At 45.6% G+C, this 21,030-nt stretch overlaps 1 protein-coding gene across 1 annotated transcript in view; it reads right to left on the bottom strand.

Annotated features, from left to right (window-relative positions):
• hmcn1 (hemicentin 1) overlaps nt 1–21,030 on the bottom strand; it is a 90,697-nt gene that overhangs the window by 6,962 nt on the left and 62,705 nt on the right. Inside the window, exons 47-92 of the mRNA XM_086268500.1 lie at nt 20,493–20,606; nt 20,135–20,221; nt 19,829–20,020; nt 19,550–19,723; nt 19,339–19,452; nt 18,100–18,245; nt 17,872–18,022; nt 17,513–17,710; nt 17,313–17,426; nt 17,036–17,223; nt 16,751–16,847; nt 15,445–15,606; nt 15,218–15,331; nt 14,928–15,130; nt 14,718–14,799; nt 14,465–14,596; nt 14,211–14,360; nt 13,849–14,008; nt 13,642–13,766; nt 13,372–13,555; nt 13,061–13,158; nt 12,631–12,909; nt 12,345–12,541; nt 11,728–11,809; nt 11,373–11,509; nt 11,152–11,293; nt 10,917–11,061; nt 10,685–10,812; nt 6,426–6,582; nt 6,185–6,306; nt 5,880–6,044; nt 4,609–4,716; nt 4,319–4,456; nt 4,111–4,245; nt 3,692–3,961; nt 3,084–3,274; nt 2,760–2,973; nt 2,534–2,668; nt 2,257–2,447; nt 2,093–2,174; nt 1,732–2,001; nt 1,429–1,599; nt 1,166–1,336; nt 569–739; nt 295–465; nt 31–201 (exon numbers count right to left, since the gene is read on the bottom strand). Of these exons, the coding sequence (XP_086124626.1) occupies nt 31–201; nt 295–465; nt 569–739; nt 1,166–1,336; nt 1,429–1,599; nt 1,732–2,001; nt 2,093–2,174; nt 2,257–2,447; nt 2,534–2,668; nt 2,760–2,973; nt 3,084–3,274; nt 3,692–3,961; nt 4,111–4,245; nt 4,319–4,456; nt 4,609–4,716; nt 5,880–6,044; nt 6,185–6,306; nt 6,426–6,582; nt 10,685–10,812; nt 10,917–11,061; nt 11,152–11,293; nt 11,373–11,509; nt 11,728–11,809; nt 12,345–12,541; nt 12,631–12,909; nt 13,061–13,158; nt 13,372–13,555; nt 13,642–13,766; nt 13,849–14,008; nt 14,211–14,360; nt 14,465–14,596; nt 14,718–14,799; nt 14,928–15,130; nt 15,218–15,331; nt 15,445–15,606; nt 16,751–16,847; nt 17,036–17,223; nt 17,313–17,426; nt 17,513–17,710; nt 17,872–18,022; nt 18,100–18,245; nt 19,339–19,452; nt 19,550–19,723; nt 19,829–20,020; nt 20,135–20,221; nt 20,493–20,606 (7,128 nt within the window). The remainder of the gene's footprint in view (nt 1–30; nt 202–294; nt 466–568; nt 740–1,165; nt 1,337–1,428; nt 1,600–1,731; nt 2,002–2,092; nt 2,175–2,256; nt 2,448–2,533; nt 2,669–2,759; nt 2,974–3,083; nt 3,275–3,691; nt 3,962–4,110; nt 4,246–4,318; nt 4,457–4,608; nt 4,717–5,879; nt 6,045–6,184; nt 6,307–6,425; nt 6,583–10,684; nt 10,813–10,916; nt 11,062–11,151; nt 11,294–11,372; nt 11,510–11,727; nt 11,810–12,344; nt 12,542–12,630; nt 12,910–13,060; nt 13,159–13,371; nt 13,556–13,641; nt 13,767–13,848; nt 14,009–14,210; nt 14,361–14,464; nt 14,597–14,717; nt 14,800–14,927; nt 15,131–15,217; nt 15,332–15,444; nt 15,607–16,750; nt 16,848–17,035; nt 17,224–17,312; nt 17,427–17,512; nt 17,711–17,871; nt 18,023–18,099; nt 18,246–19,338; nt 19,453–19,549; nt 19,724–19,828; nt 20,021–20,134; nt 20,222–20,492; nt 20,607–21,030) is intronic.

Genomic DNA, 21,030 nt, shown 5'->3' with positions numbered 1-21,030 from the left:
CACGCCTGACCGTGCCGCAGGCTGACTCACCGGGGCACTTGACGGTGCTGCATCTTTGTATCTGTGTATCAGCACCTGCACAAGCTCTCCCACCGTAGGCGGGTCTGGGGTTGTCACAGGTCCTGTAGCGCCTCATCTGACCTCCGTTACATGTCTTGCTGCAGCTGCCCCAGCTGCTCCATGGACCCCAGTTACCACTGACTAACACACAGAAGTGCAAAATGACAGATTCACAAAAGAAAAGATGCAGAAATGAGCGTATCTAAGCAGTCAGTAGCAGTTCAGGTATCTCACTGGGGCAGGGGTCGCTGTTGCAGAAGTCGATTTGCACGTCGTTGCCCTCACACTGTCTGCCGCCGTGCTGAGGGGCGGGGCTGGCACAGAGGCGTGTCCTCTGTCTAGTACCCCCCCCACAGGAAACACTGCAGGCTCCCCAGCTCACCCAGGACGACCACTTTCCATCCACTGGAGGACACAAAGTGTATAAAACTGAAATCTGCTTCGTTTAACGAATTCCTAAATCCAGGCTGGAGCGGAGATTTTTCTCGAAGCATAATCGCGTCCTTACCGGGACAAGGCTTCTCCTTGCACATTTGTGTTTGGGTGTCTGTGCCCACACACTGTGACCCATCGAACGCTGGAGGAGGGTTGTTGCAGAGACGGATCCTGGACTGCACGCCCCTACCGCAGGTCTCGCTGCATGGGCTCCACGGTAGCCAAGAACCCCAGTTACCTCCCACTATAAGAGCATAAACCTACAGTCCATCATACATATATGTATATACACAGCAGAATAAAGCAACACAGTGCTGCTAGAAAAAAACCCCCAACAGATCTGCAGTTTAACAACAGGAAAAATTCATGGAAATCAGAAAAGAAAGTTGAATTAAATTTGGAAATGACATAAAAAAACATTCATATTTGTTTCATGAATATTATTAGATCTGTTTGTCCACACAGGCTAGCCTGCTACGTGAAGTATAAGTAGAATTAGGCAACAAGTCAAGATGTGTGCAAACGCCCAAAGAGCTGGAGTTTCATCAAAAACTAGAATATTAAGATATTTATACTGTAGCAAACACCCTCAAATTAAAGTTCTCTTTAATGACAGTGGTTCTCTTGTTTTTAACTGTGTGTGCCTGCGCATGCAAATGCATTTCCTCACCTGGACATGACCTGACCCTGCACATGACCACGTCCACTGCCTTCCCCTCACACGGCCTGCCTCCATGCTGAGGCGGAGGACTACTGCAGGTCCGGACCCTGGTTCTGTTGCCCTCACCACATGTACGTGAACACTCCTCCCAGAGAGACCATTCTGACCAGTTACCATTCACTGTGGAGGGATGAGAGATTTGGTTCCGCATGTGACATTTGCACACGGTCTCCTTTGTAAACACTTGGTTCTAGGCCCTGTTTCAGTCTCACCTGGGCAGGGTTTCCCCTGACAGCTGCGTGTCTCTGTGTCTGATCCTGCACAGTGGCGGCCTCCGTTGGCAGGTAAAGGGTTGTTACACTGCCTCAGCCTCTTCTGGTTACCAACACCACATGACACACTGCAAGGACCCCACTCTGCCCACTCCGAGAAGCCGCCATGGACTGACAAGAACGTTAATTAACTTTGGCACTTGGCGTTAGGTCCCTTTAGACACCAAAATATTGAAAGCATGCATATGGACCGATTTTGCCATTTCTGAATGCAGATGTAAGAATAAACTAAAAACTGCTCACCCCGTATGGTAAGAGTGACCTTGACCAGCACTGATCCAAGCAGGTTTCTTGCCACGCATTCGTACTCAGCTGTGTCCTCCTTTTGCGCACTGATGATCCTGAGGGAGCCATTAGATAAGGCAGAGAAGCGGTTGTTGCCCAGAAGGGGGCGCCCCTGGCGAGACCACTCTATCATGGGCGTAGGCTCACCCTCCGCCTGACAGTTGAGCACAGCCGTGGTTCCGGCATCCAGCACCGTCTCCACGGGTTCTACAATGATTGCGGGTGCACCTGGAAGAGCAGCGTGCTTCTATCACATCTATCACTGCTACAAAAACGCTATAATTAAAAGTGCTGCATCCTGACACGGTTAAACACTCACTGTGCAAGGTAAGTGTGACACTTCTCTCCACCACACCAGCGTCATTTGTCGCCACACACATGTAGTTTCCCGCATCTTCACTCTGCCACACACATTGTAAATGAAATCACCGTGACCTTTTCCAAAGCTCACCTTTGTCTTACACAAAAGAGCTGTCTTCCTACCACTGTGCCATAGATGGCCAGGGAGCCGTTGTCCAGTTGACGGATTCGGTAGCTGATCTGGATGTTTATTCCATTTTTGCTCCACTGGATGGTTGGCAGCGGGTCTCCTCGAACCTCACAGTTCAGGATTGCATTCCCGCCCAGGGGTTCAATGCGGTTGGAGTGAAGGTCCCCATCGATGATCGGAGGCTCTGAAGAACAGGCAGATCAGGTCGAGTGTAGAGCAGCTTAGAGAGATGCAACAGCATCAAAATAGTTCATGAAAGCATGCTTTTACCTTTGACATAGACCAAGGCCAGCGACTTGATGGTTCCCACATCATTTTCTGCCACACAGGTGTAGGTGCCGGCATCGTCTTTGCTCACTCTCTCGATCACCAGCTCACTGTGACCGTTCGTTTGATCGTAGTGAACTGAAGCATCAATGGCAGAAAAGAAATAAAATGAAATGACAAAGATTAAGAAATAACGAAAGGAAACCTCTCCGTTTACAACGATTCATACCTGGGATGATGTTGTTATTAAAGGCCCAAGTGATTCTGGGTAGGGGGATGCCACTGACTCCACAGAACAGCGTGAGGCGCTCTCCTTTGTTCAGGGCCACATCCCCAAGAAGCTCAGTGAAGATGGGATGAGTATGAACCAACAGGGTGACGGTCCAACTGTCCTGCCCGACTGAATTAGTGGCAACGCAGGTGTAACTTCCTGCATCTTCAGGCTGGTTCACCAAAAGGCGGGGGCAGGGTGAAGGGAAAAGGAGCATATAGGTCAAACTCGTGTGTTAAATATGATCAAAACAAAATACTATTCAGTGTTTCTATTTTTTACCTGAGCACTGTCAATAACCAGCTCACCAGATGGCAGGATCGTATACTCCCCCGCGCTTTCGCTGACAGGACTACCGTCCTTTTCCCAGGACAGTTTTGGCTGAGGGACGCCCTCTGCCAAACACACAAGCTGGACCTGACTGTTTTCCACCACCACGACCTCCTGCTCTCCACCACGAATGAACGGAGGAACTGCAAGAGATTAGGATAAAACCAAGTCACCCTTTTTTATCTTTGCTTTGCTATACACTCCCGATTAAAAGTTTAAAACCAGTTTAAGCGTCGTTTTCAGTAAATTGCATGCTCAAAAAATGTTTTATCTCACTCCCATTTCTTCTTGTTGCATGTTGAAGCTCCACTTGGAACCTTGTTAAAATCCAACCATGCAAAATAGGATTTTTTTGCCATTTTTCAAGTGGTCTTAAACTTTTGATTGGGACTATATGTCTGGATGTGAGTATAAAATCTGAATGATGCTGTGTTGAAGAAGCAGAACTACTGGAACCATCCATGCATCCATGCATCACCCATCCATCTTTATAGAAAACGTTAACACCACAAATGTAGTGTGATGTGTCAAATCACGTCATTTCAATGACTGGAACCTACTCTGCACAGTAAGGCTCATTTCCAAGTTGACAGTGCCCGCTGCATTGGCAGCAGTGCAAGTGTATCTCCCGGCATCGCTCGGCTGAATGAAGGCGATCTGCAGAGATCCTGAACTGAGGACCCTCAGGCGTACGGTTTCACTCAGCACGCGCCCGTCTTTGTGCCACGTGACCGAGGGGGGAGGGGAGCCGTCAGCTTGGCACCGCAGCGTCACGGAGGAGTCCACAGGTGCCAAATATTCCCGAGTGTCTGAGCTGATCACTGGAGGGACTTCAGGTGCAAGGAGAAATGTGTGGGGTTAGTACATTAGTATATTTGTTGACATCGTGGGAAGCCTGAATTTCAGTGACTTTGGGTGCATTTTGTACACAACTGGTATTATGATCGTGAGGTTGAAATTTCAACATAAAAGTACCTACCTTGCACTCTGAGTCTGGTCTTGCCGAGCGCTGTGCCAGCAGGGTTTTGAGCCACACATATGTACATTCCAGAGTCTGATAGTGATGCCTTGGAGATCTGCAGACTTCCATTCGGGAGTATAGTGGACCTACCACCTAGCACGAAGCCAGAGCCAAAATTTCACGACTGATTGCTTACACCAACTGACAAAAACACAAAATTATTTACCTGTAGTGGGTATGTTGATGCCCTCCTTCTGCCAGGTAATGGTAGGTGTGGGTGAGCCTGTGGCTCTGCAGGGCAGACTTACGGGGTTATTCAGGATCACATCCAGTGCTGATGGATGGGACTCAATCACTGGAAGCTCTGAGGAGAAGGTTTGGAAAGTAGTGATGATCAAGAACAAAAGAATAAACCTCCAAATAAAAAAAATTAAAAAAACAAGCCTCTCAATCAGAATCAAGAGCTCTAAAATAAAAATGATTTAAGCGGTGAACCCTGAAGAATTCGTTTTTTACCCTGGACTGTGAGCTGCACGTGGCGGTGGGTGGAGCCTGCAGCATTCTGAGCTGTACATGAGTAGCGTCCAGCATGAGCTAGCTCGGCTGAGGTGATCTCTATCGGACCTGAATGCAGATCGACACGAACAGCAGATAAAATATTTAAAGACAGGCATCAAAATCCTCCTCGACATCTTATCTACAGCTAAAATACACACAAAGTAACCTGACATGTGCCCTTTAGGAGACGCTTGTCTTACTTTTTGTTGTATTTGTAGTCAAATTTAAGGCCATTAAAAAGGGAATTTTACGTTTTAATCAAACTTCGGTTCGGTGATCTAAGGAGCTCGGGGGGGGAAAGCGTCTGGACTTATTTAAGCTTCTGACCTTTTCTGTGCATCTTTGCTGACTTGAGGAAATAATCACATGTTTTAAGAGCTTTCTTTACATGCGTGTGTTCCTTTTGTTTCCCTTCTGGCTAAAGGGGAACATGTTCTGCCCAGTGATGTAGGATCCTGATCACTCCAAGTCTGTGTTCCAGAGGGTGGAGGTACTGGTCCATGTGTGTGGGCTTCTGGTAAACTTCAATGTTGAGGTTTCCATTCCCTTCAAAGCCCACGGCACAGTCCAGGAATGGCAAACTGCCATCTTTGTGTCTTCACAGGTGAACTTTATGTTTTTATCCACTGAGCTGATGTGAGCAGTGAAGGATTCTACTTCCTGGATTTAGATTTTGACCCAGGTGTCATCAACATACCTGTATGGGAGACTTTTTCCCCACTTCCTCCATGTTAAGTTTGGCTACAATAGGTGACACCAGGGAGCCCACTGCACAGCCATGTTTTGTCTGTAAAATCCTTGTTGTAATTAAAATATGTGGCGGTGAGGCAGAGCGCAAAATCTGAGTGAGTGAGCTCGTTCTGTTTTTTCAAGGAGCTGTCTTGTCTCAGTAAATCACACGATAGGATGGAGCTAGGTCTCACAATGGGTTCACCCAAACATTGGCTGATTGTGACCCACACCCGTTTTTACACTATGACTCATGTGATTAGGCAAAGGATCAATAGGGGGTCCAGGACCCTCCTGGGGACACTCCCTTTGGTCTTAAAATCTGGGACTCCACCAGTTGCTCTCAGAACTGAAGAAGGTGAAACGTCTTCAAGAAACTTAAAGTAGTCCAGACGCTTTCTGTCCGAGCTCCTTAGACTACGATGACCTAGATGACAGAGAACCTTCACTGACACTTTGGTTTGGTGAGTTCATCAGCAGTGGGTATATTTAAAACATACCTGTTGCCAGGATGCTATATCCCAGACCCTCTATGGGCAGCTTCATGCCAGCTTTGCTCCAGTGGATTGTGGGCTCCGGGATGCCAGACGCAGTGCACGGAATGACCACCGGGGACAGCCTGGTCACAACTAACTCTGTGAGTTCATCTGCTATTGACGGAGGAACTAGAGGAACAGATGCAATATGAAAATCCACAATGTAGAATAAACTCGCACAGATGAACGATCCATTACTTATTAGAAAGAAAATTAACTTAATTAACACAAAACAAAAGGAATCTGTAAATAACTGTTGTGTTACCCACCGTTCACAGTCAGGTTGATGGATCTGGTGTCTTCACCTGCCTCGTTAGAGGCAGCGCACTGGTACACAGCCGTGTCCTCCACTGTGGGCGCTATAACTACCAGTGAGCCCGATGACAGTAATCTGGAAACGATTAAGAGATGGCGTTAGTATTTCTATACACTTAAAGTGAGCCGGTTTTGTTTTTTTCTGAGACAAATTTGAATATATTTCACTAGGAAAGAGAAGGAGAAAACTCCGACCTGTATATGTTCTGGTTCTGGTCTGTGTTTATAAGTCGGCCATTTTTCCTCCAGCTGACAGTGGGTTTGGGTATGCCTGTAGCCTCACAAGACAGAGTGGTCTGAACGTTGACTATAACTGTGACATTGGTGCGACCATCAGCAATGGAAGGAGGCACTAAAAGACAGGAAGCAGTAGTAAAGTAACTGTCATTTGAATACATCTATGGTACATATTTGCCACCAGTGTTGGGAAGGTTACTTTTAAAATGTATCCCATATGTATGTATATACATATATATATATATATATATATATATATATATATATACACACATATATATATATATATGTGTATATATATATATATATATATATATATATATATATATATATATATATATATATATATATATATATATATATGTGTATATATATGTATATGTATATATATATATATATATATATATATATATATATATGTATATATATATATATATATATATATATATATATATATATATATACACACACACACACACACACACACACACACACACATATATATATATATATACACACACACATATATATATATATACACACACACACACACACATATACACACACACACTGGAACAAGAAGGCATCGGTGGGCAAGAGACGAAAACAGGGCGTTGTTGGAATGCTACTACGCAAGTAACCCCGGCGGAAGGGGCTACATGAATAGGATGAGGGACCTATGGATTCTTCGATACCCAACATCCACAATGACGGCGAAACAACTAGTAGCTCAGTGTTCCAACATTCGAAAGAAGGGACTGCTCTCACAGCTAGAGATTGACGAGGTACAACACAAATGCTACGGCAAGGAGGAGTCAGGACGCCAGGTCAGGGGGGAGATATCATCACCCCCACCCGAGATTGGGTACATAGCCCCAAGTGTGATAGGAGAAGGATCGTTGAGTGCGAGAGGAACTGACCTGAAAAATAGGATCATGGCCAAGCTTGAAACCTGGATCCCCCGTAGCCGGTTACCAAGATTACGTGAAGTACCCTCAGAAGGTCTGCTAGATGATGTTAATGCAGCACTACGGGCAATACCTACAACCACGATTACCGACACTAACAAGCTGATCTACAATACGGCAGCAGTGATCAGTGAGATGCTTGGCTACAAGTTGAACAGCCACAAGGGGCAGTACCCTCCATGGAGAAGGAGGCTAGAGGGCAAGATCAAAGTAGCACGGAGTTGCAGAAAGGTGCGACGAATAAGGTGCCTAAGAAATACAGCAAGCTGTCCATACCTGAGGCCTTGGAAACTGCCAAGCAAAGACTCACAGCCTTGGCCAGCCGCTTGAGGAGGTACACCAGAGAGATAGAAGGCAGGAGAATAAACCAGCTGTTCTCCACAGAACCAGCAAAGGTGTACTCTCAGTGGCAAGGGAACAATAAGAGAACAGCACCACCAAGGCTGGAGACGGAGCAATACTGGAAGAGCATATGGGAGAAGGATGCAACCCATAACGGCAATGCTCAGTGGCTAGAGGATCTGAGGGCAGACCACAGCGACCTCCCTGAACAGGGTCCAGTAACCATCACAGTGGCAGATATCCAAGAAAGGGTCTCCAGTATGAAGAGTTGGACAGCACCAGGGCCCGACATGGTTCACGCCTACTGGCTGAAGAAGCTGACTGCACTCCACGAGCGTCTGGCAGCACAAATGAACCAGCTGCTAGTTAACGAGAGACACCCGGAATGGCTAACTGAAGGCCGGACGGTCCTGATCCCCAAGGACCCCAAGAAGGGACCGGTCCCCTCCAACTACCGACCAATAACCTGCCTCAGTACTACATGGAAGCTCCTGTCAGGCATCATATCGGCTAAGATGAACAGGCACATGGGTCAATACATGAGCGGGACACAGAAAGGAATTGGCAAGAATACCAGAGGCGCAAAACACCAGCTACTGGTAGACAGAACAATCAGCCGAGACTGCAAGACCAGACTGACCAACCTGTGCACTGCCTGGATTGATTACAAGAAGGCCTATGACTCAATGCCCCACAGCTGGATACTGGAATGCCTAGAATTGTACAAGATCAATGGGACCCTAAGAGCCTTCATCAGGAACTCAATGGGGATGTGGCGTACAACACTAGAGGCCAACTCCAAGCCCATAGCACAAGTCACCATCAAGTGCGGGATCTACCAAGGAGATGCTCTGTCCCCACTGCTGTTCTGCATAGGCCTGAACCCCCTCAGTGAGATCATTAACAAGACTGGCTACGGATACCGACTACGGAACGGAGCAGTTGTCAGCCACCTCCTGTACATGGATGACATCAAGCTGTATGCCAAGAGTGAACGAGACATCGATTCACTGATCCACACTACCAGGCTATACAGCAATGACATTGGAATGTCGTTCGGACTGGAGAAGTGTAGTCGGATGGTAACAAAGAGAGGGAAGGTAGTCAGAACTGAGGGGATTGAACTACCAGAAGGCAACATTGCAGACATAGAGGACAGTTACAAGTACTTGGGGATCCCACAGGCGAATGGGAACCATGAAGAGGCCGCTAGAAAAGCTGCAACCACCAAGTACCTGCAGAGGGTCAGGCAAGTCCTGAGGAGTCAGCTGAATGGTAAGAACAAGATCCGGGCCATCAACACGTACGCCCTGCCCGTGATCAGGTACCCTGCTGGGGTAATAGGCTGGCCAAAGGAGGAGATAGAAGCCACTGACATAAAGACAAGAAAGCTCCTTACCATGCATGGAGGGTTTCACCCCAAGTCCAGCACCCTGAGGCTGTACGCTAAGCGGAAGGAAGGGGGCCGGGGACTGGTGAGTGTCAGCACCACAGTCCAGGATGAGACAACGAACATCCAAGAATACATTGGGAAGATGGCCCCAACTGACCGAGTGCTCAGTGAATACCTCAGGCAGCAGAAACCCAAGAAAGAGGAGGTAGACGAGGAACTATCATGGAAGGACAGGCCCCTGCACGGTATGTACCACCGGCAGATAGAGGAGGTGGCTGATATCCAGAAATCCTACCAGTGGCTGGACAAAGCTGGACTGAAAGACAGCACAGAGGCACTAATCATGGCAGCACAAGAACAAGCTCTGAGCACAAGATCCATAGAGGCTGGGGTCTATCACACCAGGCAAGACCCCAGGTGCAGGCTGTGTAAAGATGCCCCAGAGACAATCCAGCACATAACAGCAGGGTGCAAGATGCTAGCAGGCAAGGCATACATGGAACGCCATAACCAAGTGGCCGGCATAGTGTACAGGAACATCTGTGCGGAGTATAACCTGGAAGTCCCGAGGTCAAAATGGGAGATGCCCCCAAGGGTGGTGGAGAATGACCGAGCTAAGATCCTGTGGGACTTCCAGATACAGACGGACAAAATGGTGGTGGCTAACCAACCGGACATAGTGGTGGTAGACAAACAGAAGAAGACGGCCGTAGTGATCGATGTAGCGGTTCCGAATGACAGCAATATCAGGAAGAAGGAACACGAGAAGCTGGAGAAATACCAAGGGCTCAGAGAAGAGCTCGAGAGGATGTGGAGGGTGAAGGTAACGGTGGTCCCCGTGGTAATCGGAGCACTAGGTGCGGTGACTCCCAAGATAGGCGAGTGGCTCCAGCAGATCCCGGGAATAACATCGGAGATCTCTGTCCAGAAGAGCGCAGTCCTGGGAACAGCTAAGATACTGCGCAGGACCCTCAAGCTCCCAGGCCTCTGGTAGAGGACCCGAGCTTGAAGGATAAACCGCCCGCAGGGGCGTGCTGGGTGTTGTTGTTGTTTCCATCTCCCGTTTCTGCTCGGTGACATCTCGTACTTTTCGACTCCTTTTCTCCCTCCCTCGCTCACAGACACATCACGTGTATGGCAGTCCATTCTCCCTGCGGCACGGACTACACTACCCATGAGGCTACATTCTTTAGAGCGATGCCTGCAACACTCTGCCTGTTGCCTTCATATTAAATCATTTTTGTGAATAATTTTTTTTAATATTTCTTTACGTCATTATGTGGCCGCAAGTCGAGGTGACATGGGCCGCGAGATTGAGACACAGACACGAAAGCCTCTTAATGCGCGTTTTGTTTGGTTGCCACCGGCGTGGACACCCAAAATCTAGAGTTCATAGCCTTACTTTCAACAAAGTAACTGTATTCTGAATACCACTTAAAACGGTAACTGTAACAGAATACAGTTACTCGGCGGTACATGTATTCCGTTACTCCCCAACACTGTTTGCCACCCACCATATACTTGCAGATCCACTCTCTTGCGTTGAGTTCCAGCCTGATTGGTTGCCATACACAGGTAGCGACCGGTGTCTGTCACCTGAGTGGAGTTGATGCGCAAAGACCCATCCTCTGCAAACGTGTACCTGCACACGTGTTCACAACATGAGTGAAACCCTGAATCTGCCAATGTGAAATATCTCTGTGAAGGTTGAAGAACTATGATAAAAGTTTGAGACGAGGAACCTACCTGGGATTGTTTCCTGCCAATATTGCTCCATGTTTCCTCCAGGTGACCTGAGGTGGTGGGACTCCACTCACTACACATTCAAGCACCGCTGGCTTGTTGACGTGCACCGACACTGACTGGGGTCCGTCCTTGATAACTGGGGCCACTGAAGGGACAGGTGTTACTGGTTTTTGAACTTTACTTAACTCCATAACTAATAAAGGAGGAATTTATTTCTATAAATACATAAGCGTACCATTGACAGTCAGGTTAAACTTGCGCGTGGTCTGGCCAGCGATGTTACTAGCCACGCAGGTGTACTGAGCTCTGTCGCTGAGCTCTGCCATGTTGATCTGCAAGTAGCGGCCACCAGACAGAACACGCACACGAGCAGAGGCCTGCACAACGGGGCAGATAAGGTTATTTACCTCACCAGGTATCATCGTGTTGCTATTCTTCTTTTGTTTGACTTCTGACCTGCAGTTGTTGGCCATCTTTGAGCCAGGTCAGCGTTGGAGGTGGAACAGCATCAGACTTGCACTCTAAGGTCACCTGTCTGTTCTGCAGCACTGAAACATCCCGAGGTGTACTCTCTCCCACAATGTTAGGAGGAACTGAAAAGGCAGACAAAAGAGCTCTAACCGTCTGTAGCCCACGATCAATCAAACTGTGCACACATGTGCATGACAACGAGAAACATTTCTAAGCAATTCAATAACTGCAACACTGTAACTTCCCTTTTGTATTTGTAATGGAACCAATTTAATTGAAATTTCCATAAATGTAAACAGTTTGCATATTGCAATTTGCGCTAAACGTCTATGTTACCCACCATGCACTCGAACTAGGAAGTCCTTGTCATCATCTCCCGCTGGACTGTTTGCTAAGCAGGTGTATCTGCCTGTGTCCTCCAGCTGAGCAAGTGTGAGAACAGTGGAAAAAAAACACACAAAAACCATTCATGTACACTCTCTGGCCTCTTTTAGACACACCTGTTCAACTGGTATTTAATGCAGATATCTAGTTAGCCGATCACATGGCTGCACAGTGCATTTAGCCGCAGTCAAGCTCAAACTGAGCATCAGATTAGGGAATACTGGGATTTTTCCACACAACCATGTCTACGGTTTACAGAGAATGGTCAGAAAAAGAGAAAATATCCATTGAGCATCGGGGCAAAGGAGAAGTGCCAGATGGTCTGGAGAGAGAACTACATCATGGATCATCTGACAAATGTGTAGCAACTGCACGACGCTATCATGTCAACATGGACCAAAATCTGAGGAATAATTCCATCACCTTGTTGAATTTATGAAGAATTATTAAGGCAGAAGGGATGCAAACATCTAGCAAGGTGTACTAATAAAGTTTCCAGTGAGTGTTTATATAAAAATCACACGATGCTGTATGAGCAACAAAATTTCACTTTAACAGTCCCGAGTCTCTGACCTGTGCTGAGGCCACACGGAGCACCTTTCCTCCCTGGAGGAGGCGCAGGCTGTCTGTCTGTGGGAGCGGGCGTCCATCCTTGAGCCAGGTCAGAGAGGGCGTAGGTATACCCGTGGCCTCACAGTGGAGCTCCAGGACATTATTAACCACCACAGACACTTCTGCAGGTACACCAGAGCCCTCGATGCGCGGAGGATCTTAGAAAGTACAAGTAACGTTTCTTTAGTCGTCCATGCATCAGCAGCTGAAGCTGGATAATGGAGAGCTACAGTCTGATTGCACTCACCCATAACTTTCAGGTTGAAGTGACGGCTCGCTTCACCAGCAGTGTTGTTAGCCACGCAGGTGTAGCGTCCCGTGTCGCCAACCTGAGCCCGTCTAATACGAAGGTTGGTGTTCGAGTTTAGGAGAACGACGTGGCGGTCGGGGACTAGAGTCGCTCCGTCTTTGAGCCAGGAAACGGTGGGCGTTGGGGTCCCATCAGCAATACACAGCAGAGAAGCCAAGTTTCCTGCGACCACAGTCACATCCTCTGTGCTCCCTGCTCCATCCAGACCGGGAGGGACTGAGGAGGGTAATTTAACAACTCGTTAGCCTTTGTTTCTCAGTTTGCCTGGAGGATATCTGAAAAGTATGAATAAACATGAAAGCTATACAACTCTAGAACATGCGGCCGCTTGCAGTTTCTTGCTGACGTAGCAAGTTTTCAGACTCACCGTGCACCTGCAGGTTATAATGTTTGTTGTCCACTCCTGCCCTGTTTGATGCAACGCAGGTATATCGTCCACCATCAGACACCTGGGTGCGCGCCACCCTGACAGGAAATTTGTACGATGTGTAAATTTAAGAGGTTTCCTATTTAAACCAATCCCCCATTTTTCAAACCTTTTCAATCTTCAATGACGACATTGTTTTGATGATTTGGGAGATTTTAAAGCCAGAGTCGAGATAAGAATGTTTCAGACTAATACATTTGCATATTTCAAAAGAAAGAAATTCATCCTCCGCGCACTGTCTGCTGACGTACCGAAGCACTTGCCCAGCAGAGAGGAGACGTATGTGTGAGGAGACTGGCAGAGGCAGGCCGTTCCTCAGCCAGTTTAGCTGAGGCAGGGGAGAGCCTGTTGCGACACACTCGATGCTCACAGAACTGTCCAGAACTACTGCGAGCTCCTCAGCAGCCGCACTGTTGCCTACGATCACAGGCGGCACTGGGAGACGGGAGGCAGGATCCGTTATATAAAAGAATATTTGCGCCAAAGATATGCGTTACGTTTGAATCCTGAGTTGAACCCACCATACACGTTCAGATTAAATATCCTGTCCTCTTCTCCTGCAGCGTTGGTGGCCACGCAGGTGTACTTGCCGCCGTCAGCAGTCTGAGCTCGTAGTACAGTGAGTTTGCTGCCATTTCCACTGATCCTGAGCATACATACATATATTTGTAAAATATATGTCTTGTATATGTATTTTTGTGTGTATTGCACATTGTGCTATTCTTTACCTGAGCCCCTTGCTTCCCGTACTGTTGATGGCTTCCCCGTCCTTCAGCCACTGGATGGTCGGAGTTGGGGTTCCCTGAGCTTGACAGACCAACTGAATGGTTTGATTTAGCAGGACTCCCATCTCACTGGGTAGCTCTGATCCAGAGATACTGGGAGGAACTAAGAGCAAATTACCCGGGTTAGCATAGCTGTGTGTAACATAGCTGCAAAGAGTGAGCAAATGTCATATTAAACCCAGTGGATTAAGAATGGGATGCAGCTCAAGGTCATATTGATAAAGGCAGATGAGCGAATATGTTTGGCAATATAGTGTATCTAGAAAGGCATTAGCAGGGTTTTAAAGATAAAGATGTCCATCTACCTTGTATGGTTAGGCGGTACCTCTTGTAGGCCTTGCCCTCCACGTTGGAGGCCACACATGTGTAAGTGCCGCTGTCAGAGAGCTGCGAGCGTGCGATCTGCAGTTTGCTGCCCCCTGAGAAGATGTGCATCTCCAAAGACTCCGAGTTCTCTAAAGGAAATATGAAGTTCGTGTGTTTTTTTAATAAAAAAAGGACAACATTAACAGATGAAAAACCTTTTTTGTGGTTCAGTTAAACCTGCACACAGGTTTACCTATGGTGCGCCCGTTTTTCAGCCAAGTGAGCGTGGGTGGAGGGATTCCACTCGCGTCACAGTTAAAGATGACCGGATTACTGATGGTTTCCACAACTGTCTCCTCTGCTGGGCCATCGATACTGGGAGGTACTGGAGAAAGAAGAAATTTAAAGACATATCTTTAATAATATTCTGCAGGTGGACACTGGTTGAAATAGGTTCCTGGTGCATTTTCAGATTTGTAAAAATGTAAATATTTAGGAAAGACTACCATAGATGTTCAAGTGGAAGTGCTTGTCCACTTGCCCGGCAACATTGGTGGCCATGCAAACGTACTGTCCTGTATCAGACACCTGAAAAATACAGACAGATGCAAAACAGATAAAAAACATATAAATAGTTAATTCAACACTTTGGTTAGGTGCTTTTAATCCAGCAGAGGGACACGACACATCATCGCTGGTTTCCATTCGTCTCTCACCTCTGAACCTTTGATCTCGAGGATCTGTCCCTCAGCCAAAACACGCAGGTTGGCTGATTCTGTCACCACTCTGCCGTTCTTATACCAAGTGATGACGGGAGGAGGCACAGCATTGGATTCACACTCCAGAGTTACAGATTTCCCAACAAGCACATTCACCACCACAGGAGAGTCCCCGCTATTGTCTCGGATGCTGGGAGGAACTGCGGGGGAGGAGGTAAATCAGCATCAATTGAAGACAACACACGGAGCTACACTGTGCAATAAAACCATTGCAGAAACAATCTGACCGAAAACAGTGAGGTAGATGTGTTTGTGAGCCTCTCCTGCTGCGTTCAGGGCCACACAGCTGTACTTTCCTCCGTCGGACACTTTTGCTTTCAGGATTTGTAAAGTGCGTCCACCTGCAGGCACACGCAGACACAGAGAAACAGTGATTTTCATGTCATTTTATCGTCTGCATAAAGGTATTTTTGATATCGTGAGTCTATAGGTGAAAGTAACTCCTTCACAGTACCTGGCATGATGAGTGCATTGGTGTTAGCTTGAATTGGGCCCCTGCCATTGAGCCAGCCCAGTGTTGGAGGAGGGAAGCCAGTAGCTTCACAGGAGAGAGCCACAAAGTTGTTCACAACCACCGTCACATTCTCAGAACTCGGGCCGATAATGGTGGGAGGCACTTAACGAAAAAAGACGAGGAACGTTCAATAAAGCAGGCAGAAGACAAAAATATTTAATTTGCTGTGATCACATGAGGGAAAAGTATTTTACTACATTTGTTCATGTTGTGACCAGAGATGGGCAGAACATGAACAAATGTACTGTAATCCGATTACTTTTTTCAAGTAACGAGTAAAGTAAGGGATTACTATTGCAAAAACGGTAATTAGATTACCGTTACTTTCCCGTAGGAACGCTGCCTTACTGCATTACTAAAACCTGATTTTTTGCGAGAATGTCTCATGACAGTGACGTAAGCGAGTGCGACATTTGTGACAACAGCTGTGTGCAGATCAACAGTGGATCATATATGGAGTGCAGAGAGAGTATGAGCGTGCAGCGTTTAAAGCGTGGAAGTACTGACCTTACTTTGAGTTTGATTCCATAAAAAGTGACAAAAACATTAGTGTCCGCTGTGCGTGGGAAGAAAACTTCTTTTTACAGCGAAAAAACCCCTAAACTTCCATCAAGCACCGAGTAGCTACAACGTAATGGGAAACTCACAGAGAAACTCGCGGATTCTTCCACTGACCGCGGCACACCTGCACCAGGGTAAACCTCCGCCTACCCCACTCCTGCTTTACAGGTGAAAATAGAGCAACAGGACCGCTGAGTCTTTGACTTTATTTATTTTCTGCTGTGTTTTACTTGCATCTATTTGAAAGACTGAGTGTAAACACAAAAAATATTTTATTTTATGAGCTGGAATGTGCAGAAAATAGGTTTAAATGTTAAACTAATTTCTTCCCGTCAGAGAATGTTGCAGATAATTAAATGTTTGCTTGATGCATAAAGTTAAAAGATTAAAACTAATTTTTAAAAAGAGACTTTTCCATCTGATTACATTTTGTATGATGGATTATGCAGAAAAAGTAGAATTGGGCTGAAAGATCTATCGCTTTATCACCTGTTCAGGTTGTAAATCGTGTTTTTAAAAAGTAACTAAGTAATTAATTACTTTTGAAAATAAGTAATCAGTAAAGTAACAGGATTACTTTTTGGGGGAAGTAATCAGTAATTAGTTACTGATTACTTTTTTCAAGTAACTTGACCAACACTGGTTGTGACACATTTAAGCTGAAAAGGAAAAGGGAGTAACTCACCATGAACATTGAGATTAAATGTTTTTTCTGCACTTCCAGCCACATTTTCAGCTGCACACACATAACGCCCTGTGTCCGATACCTGAGCCGTCAATATCTGATGGAGAAAAAATGTTGTAAATATTACCCGAGGTGCATTGATACTGACATGTTTACATAAACAAGTAAAAGAAGTAAAAAGAACAATTACAGTTATTTTCATTGTTGTCAAGACATCGTACCTTGTGTGGGGTATGGGAGGTTTAAAAATACAAATTTAATCAGTCTGTGTTTCCTGGTTGTTACCTGAAGCGCTCTCCCATTGGACAGAATTCTGTGCAAGCTGTTGGAGGTGATTGGCTGGTTGTGCTTAAACCAGCTAATTTTGGGGGCCGGGGTTCCCTCCACGTGACACTCCAGTTGGGCAGTTTTATTGACCAGCACTGTGACTTCATCAGGCAGGTCGCTGTCTGTTCCGCGTATGGTCGGAGGTACTAGTGCAGAACACATACATGCATGTGAACCGTTCTCTGCTAAACTGATCGATACTTGTCCCACAGGAAATAAGGGTGTTTTTACTCACATAGCACTCTAACATCATACTGGATGGAGTCCTCTCCTGCTTCATTGACAGCCACACATGTGTACCTGCCTGAGTCCTCAATCTGGGCCCTGGGAATCTGTAGCACTCGCCCACCTGAGATTAAAGCAGTAGAAAATGTGTATGGACTAAATATCCTTCACATTTCATCTCTTCCTTACAGTTTTCGTCATCTGTCTCACCTGGCAGGATCAGAACTTTGTCATTCGATGTCAGCAGATGTCCGTCTTTGTACCAAGTGAGGGTCGGAGGGGGGACGGCGTTGGTCTCACAGTACAGGGAGAAGGGATTGTTGAGTATCACGTCTCGTGGATCAACTCCAAAGCCTGAGGAAGACGTGGTATCACCATCTGCACCAGGCCTGTTAAAATTAGGTGGAACTGAGCAGCGGGGAAAAAGAGGACAGACGTTAAAACCTTACTTCACGCATTACATTACTAACAGGAGGAAACGCCATCAGGCGCATGGTTGTGCATTTATGTAGTGTCTTTATTAAATAATAGTTGCAGTGCACACATCTGCATTAGTCAACCCAGTTCACCTTGTATATTTACATCAAAGTCCTTCTCATCCTCTCCAGCTATATTAGTGGCTACACAGGTGTAGCGGCCAGTGTCTGACACCTGAGCATGTTTGATCTGAACGATCCGCCCATTGGCTGTAATGGACACGTGGTCATCTGACTGCAGGATCTGTGCAGAGAAAAAACTTTTTTTCAAGCCTTTAATCCCACAGCTTTAAAAAACTGTGAAAATATCCCAGACGTTACCTGTCCATCTTTATACCACTGCAGTGCGGGGGTAGGAAAGGCCTGAGCAACACACTCCAAAGTCAGGGTGCTGTTAACCTTGATTTTGACCTCTTTAGGGGCCAGTCCTTCCCCGGGAATGTCATTCTTATTAATCTGTGGAGGAACTGGAGACAAAAACAAGTTAAAATATGTTTAATGTAAATCTGATTACTGGTAATTCTTATCAGTAATTTACAGTTGTGGTCAGACGTTTACATCCACTCATCATTGATATGAATCTCTTCTAATGATTTCTTTTGTCCAAGATTGAAGGATTGTACAGTATACATCTTTACTGCCCTTCAAAAACAAGAATGAGGGGCACAAGTTTTATTTATTTTGGATACATGCAGGCTCTAATATATACAGTGAAGCCTATAATTATTCATACTCCTGGCAAATTTTGACTTAAAGTTACTTTTATTCAACCAGCAACTTTTTTTTGACCGGAAAGTGACGCAGGCGTCTCCCAAAAGATAATAAGACGATGTACAAGAGGCATCGTTGTGGAAAAAACCCCATTTCATACCATACTTGAGCCTAGTTTTCCTCCGTTGTTCCTGATCTGAGGGTAACAGTTTGCATCTTCTTCCAGACCGTGGCAAAGTGGTGACACATCCAAATGAGTTGTATTTACATACAGTTGTTAGAACTGATGATCTTGGGATTTGCAGTTGTTTAGAAATCTTTCACAACTCGTATAACTCTACAATTCTCCTTCTTGAACCTTCACTGAGTTCCTTGGACTTTCCCATTGTTCTGAGCAATGGCCAATCCAGTGATTACTGTCATACAAATCCTTTTTATGCTGAGAACGACCAGTTGTAGTCAATCATGACCACTAATGAGAAATTAAATCGATCCTGTCAAGTTAAAAGACATTGTAGAAGATTCAGCAGCACTTTTGACCCCATGTGGGTGAGAGACAATCCAACATAATTTCAAACTTGTGCACTCTGTTCTTGTTTTTTTTAAAGTCAATAAAGATGTGTGCTTTATAATCATGGTTCCCTGGAAAAATGAACAGTTCTAATAAATCACTGAAACCCCAAATTACCATGACATTTATGTCCATGATGAGTGGATGTAAACTTCTGACAAGGAGCTGTAAATTATATTTACTTGTACAAGAAAGCATGTGCAATAGATTATGCTAGAACTGAACACACATAAAACATTTTATGCTGCAGCATGCTCCCAAAGCTGAAGGGGTCTCACCATAAACCTTGACCTCATAGTGCTTCAGTGTCTCTCCAGCCTCATTAGTGGCCACGCAGGTATACCTCCCAGCATCCTCTTGTTTAGCATTGAGAATCTGCAGCGTTCGCCCACCTGTAACAGCCACAGAGTCACGATTCAAAGATTCTAACACATTTTCCTTCTGTCCCTTTATTGCTTCTTTATTTTCATTGTGCACGTCATTGCAAACCTGGAAGGACTCTGACGTTGCGACTGGATTCAAACAGAGTGCCATCTTTGAGCCACATGATCAGAGCAGGAGGGTAAGACTGGACTTCACACACCAGTGAGGTGGGGCTGCTCAGGGTTACTGTAACCTCCTCTGCAGAAATGTCAGGGCCTGACCCAGCAATGGTGGGAGAAACTGGTCAAGAAAAGAGGGGAAAAAACAGACAAATAAGTAATATGATTTCATTCCACGTGTAATGAACTCAAAGTCTCCAAAATGGAAAAAGAGTTGTCTTTGTACCCAGGACATTAAGATTGTAATGCCGCCTGCGGTCTCCTGCACTGTTAGAGGCCAGGCAGCTGTACCTGCCAGTGTCTGCGACTTGGGCTCCAGAGATTTGGAGGAAACGGCCATGAGACAGAATTTGGTAATGCCCGTCAGGCACCAGCAGCTGTCCATCCTTCAGCCATTTAATCTCAGGTACAGGATTACCTGGGAAATTGTAAAAGGGCTTAAGAAAATTGTTCCAAAGCACAGAGATTATCTTGACTGGAACTTACAGTAAGGATTGATCCAAACATTTCATTACCAGATTATCTCAAATACCTGATGCTTCACAAGTGAGAGTGATGTTGTGTTTCTCCTTCACTTTAGTATCCACCATAGTTCCCTCCTCCACAATGCTCGGGGGAACTGTCGGAAAAATCAGTTAAATAGTTATTATTTTCTATCAAAGTCCATTTTATCATTAAGTGGAAAATAAACATCCATCCATTCATCCATCCATGCACCCATAATCTGCACCTCCCTGTCTTCAGCCACCTCCTCCACCTTTTCGAGCATGGTACAATATATGTAAATGCACAGTCACTTTAGTTAGACAATATTATGGCATAAAGCTAAAAACAAAAACAAACAAACAAACAAAACAAAACATGATACAATAAATTTTCTATTTTCTCACCAAGGATGTCAAGGTCAAAGGTCTTCCTCTCCTCCCCAGCGCTGTTAGACACGATGCAAGTGTATCTCCCAGCATCCTCTGCTGCAGCATGCATCAGACGCAGGCTGCGGCCACCTAGAAGTTAAACAAGTCCATTATTATTATGTTTCTATAACCACGTGTAATGTCTTTAAAAGCTAGGTCAGAAGAAAAGTACTTTTTTTCCCCAGAAATAAAACATGACAAGAACACGTAAACAGGCTTTTAAACGTGTTGAAATGACATTAGCCTTTCTGAGCACTGAAATCAATCAACACAGAGAAGCTGAACTCTTAGAACCACAGCTGTTCAAACATTTAGGACAGAGTTTAATGATATTTCAGACTAATGTCAGTCTCAACAGCCAACAGCGTAGCTTTGCCACAGTTAATGAGAAAATAAGTGAAAAATAATGACATGTTACTGAAACAACTCCAGGTTTGACAACATGAGTGTCATTAGGATTCACTCGACACTTTGTTACAGTTTCCATTTCCAACTTTTCAAATTAATATTAACA

The sequence above is a fragment of the Aulonocara sp. 'chitande type north' Nkhata Bay genome, linkage group LG17 (genome assembly GCF_057382095.1).
Source record: "Aulonocara sp. 'chitande type north' Nkhata Bay isolate Kocher_YH1m ecotype deep benthic linkage group LG17, A_spYH_male_GT1.1, whole genome shotgun sequence".
In the NCBI taxonomy this organism is placed as follows: domain Eukaryota; kingdom Metazoa; phylum Chordata; class Actinopteri; order Cichliformes; family Cichlidae; genus Aulonocara; species Aulonocara sp. 'chitande type north' Nkhata Bay.
This window is presented reverse-complemented; position numbering and strand designations above follow the sequence as displayed.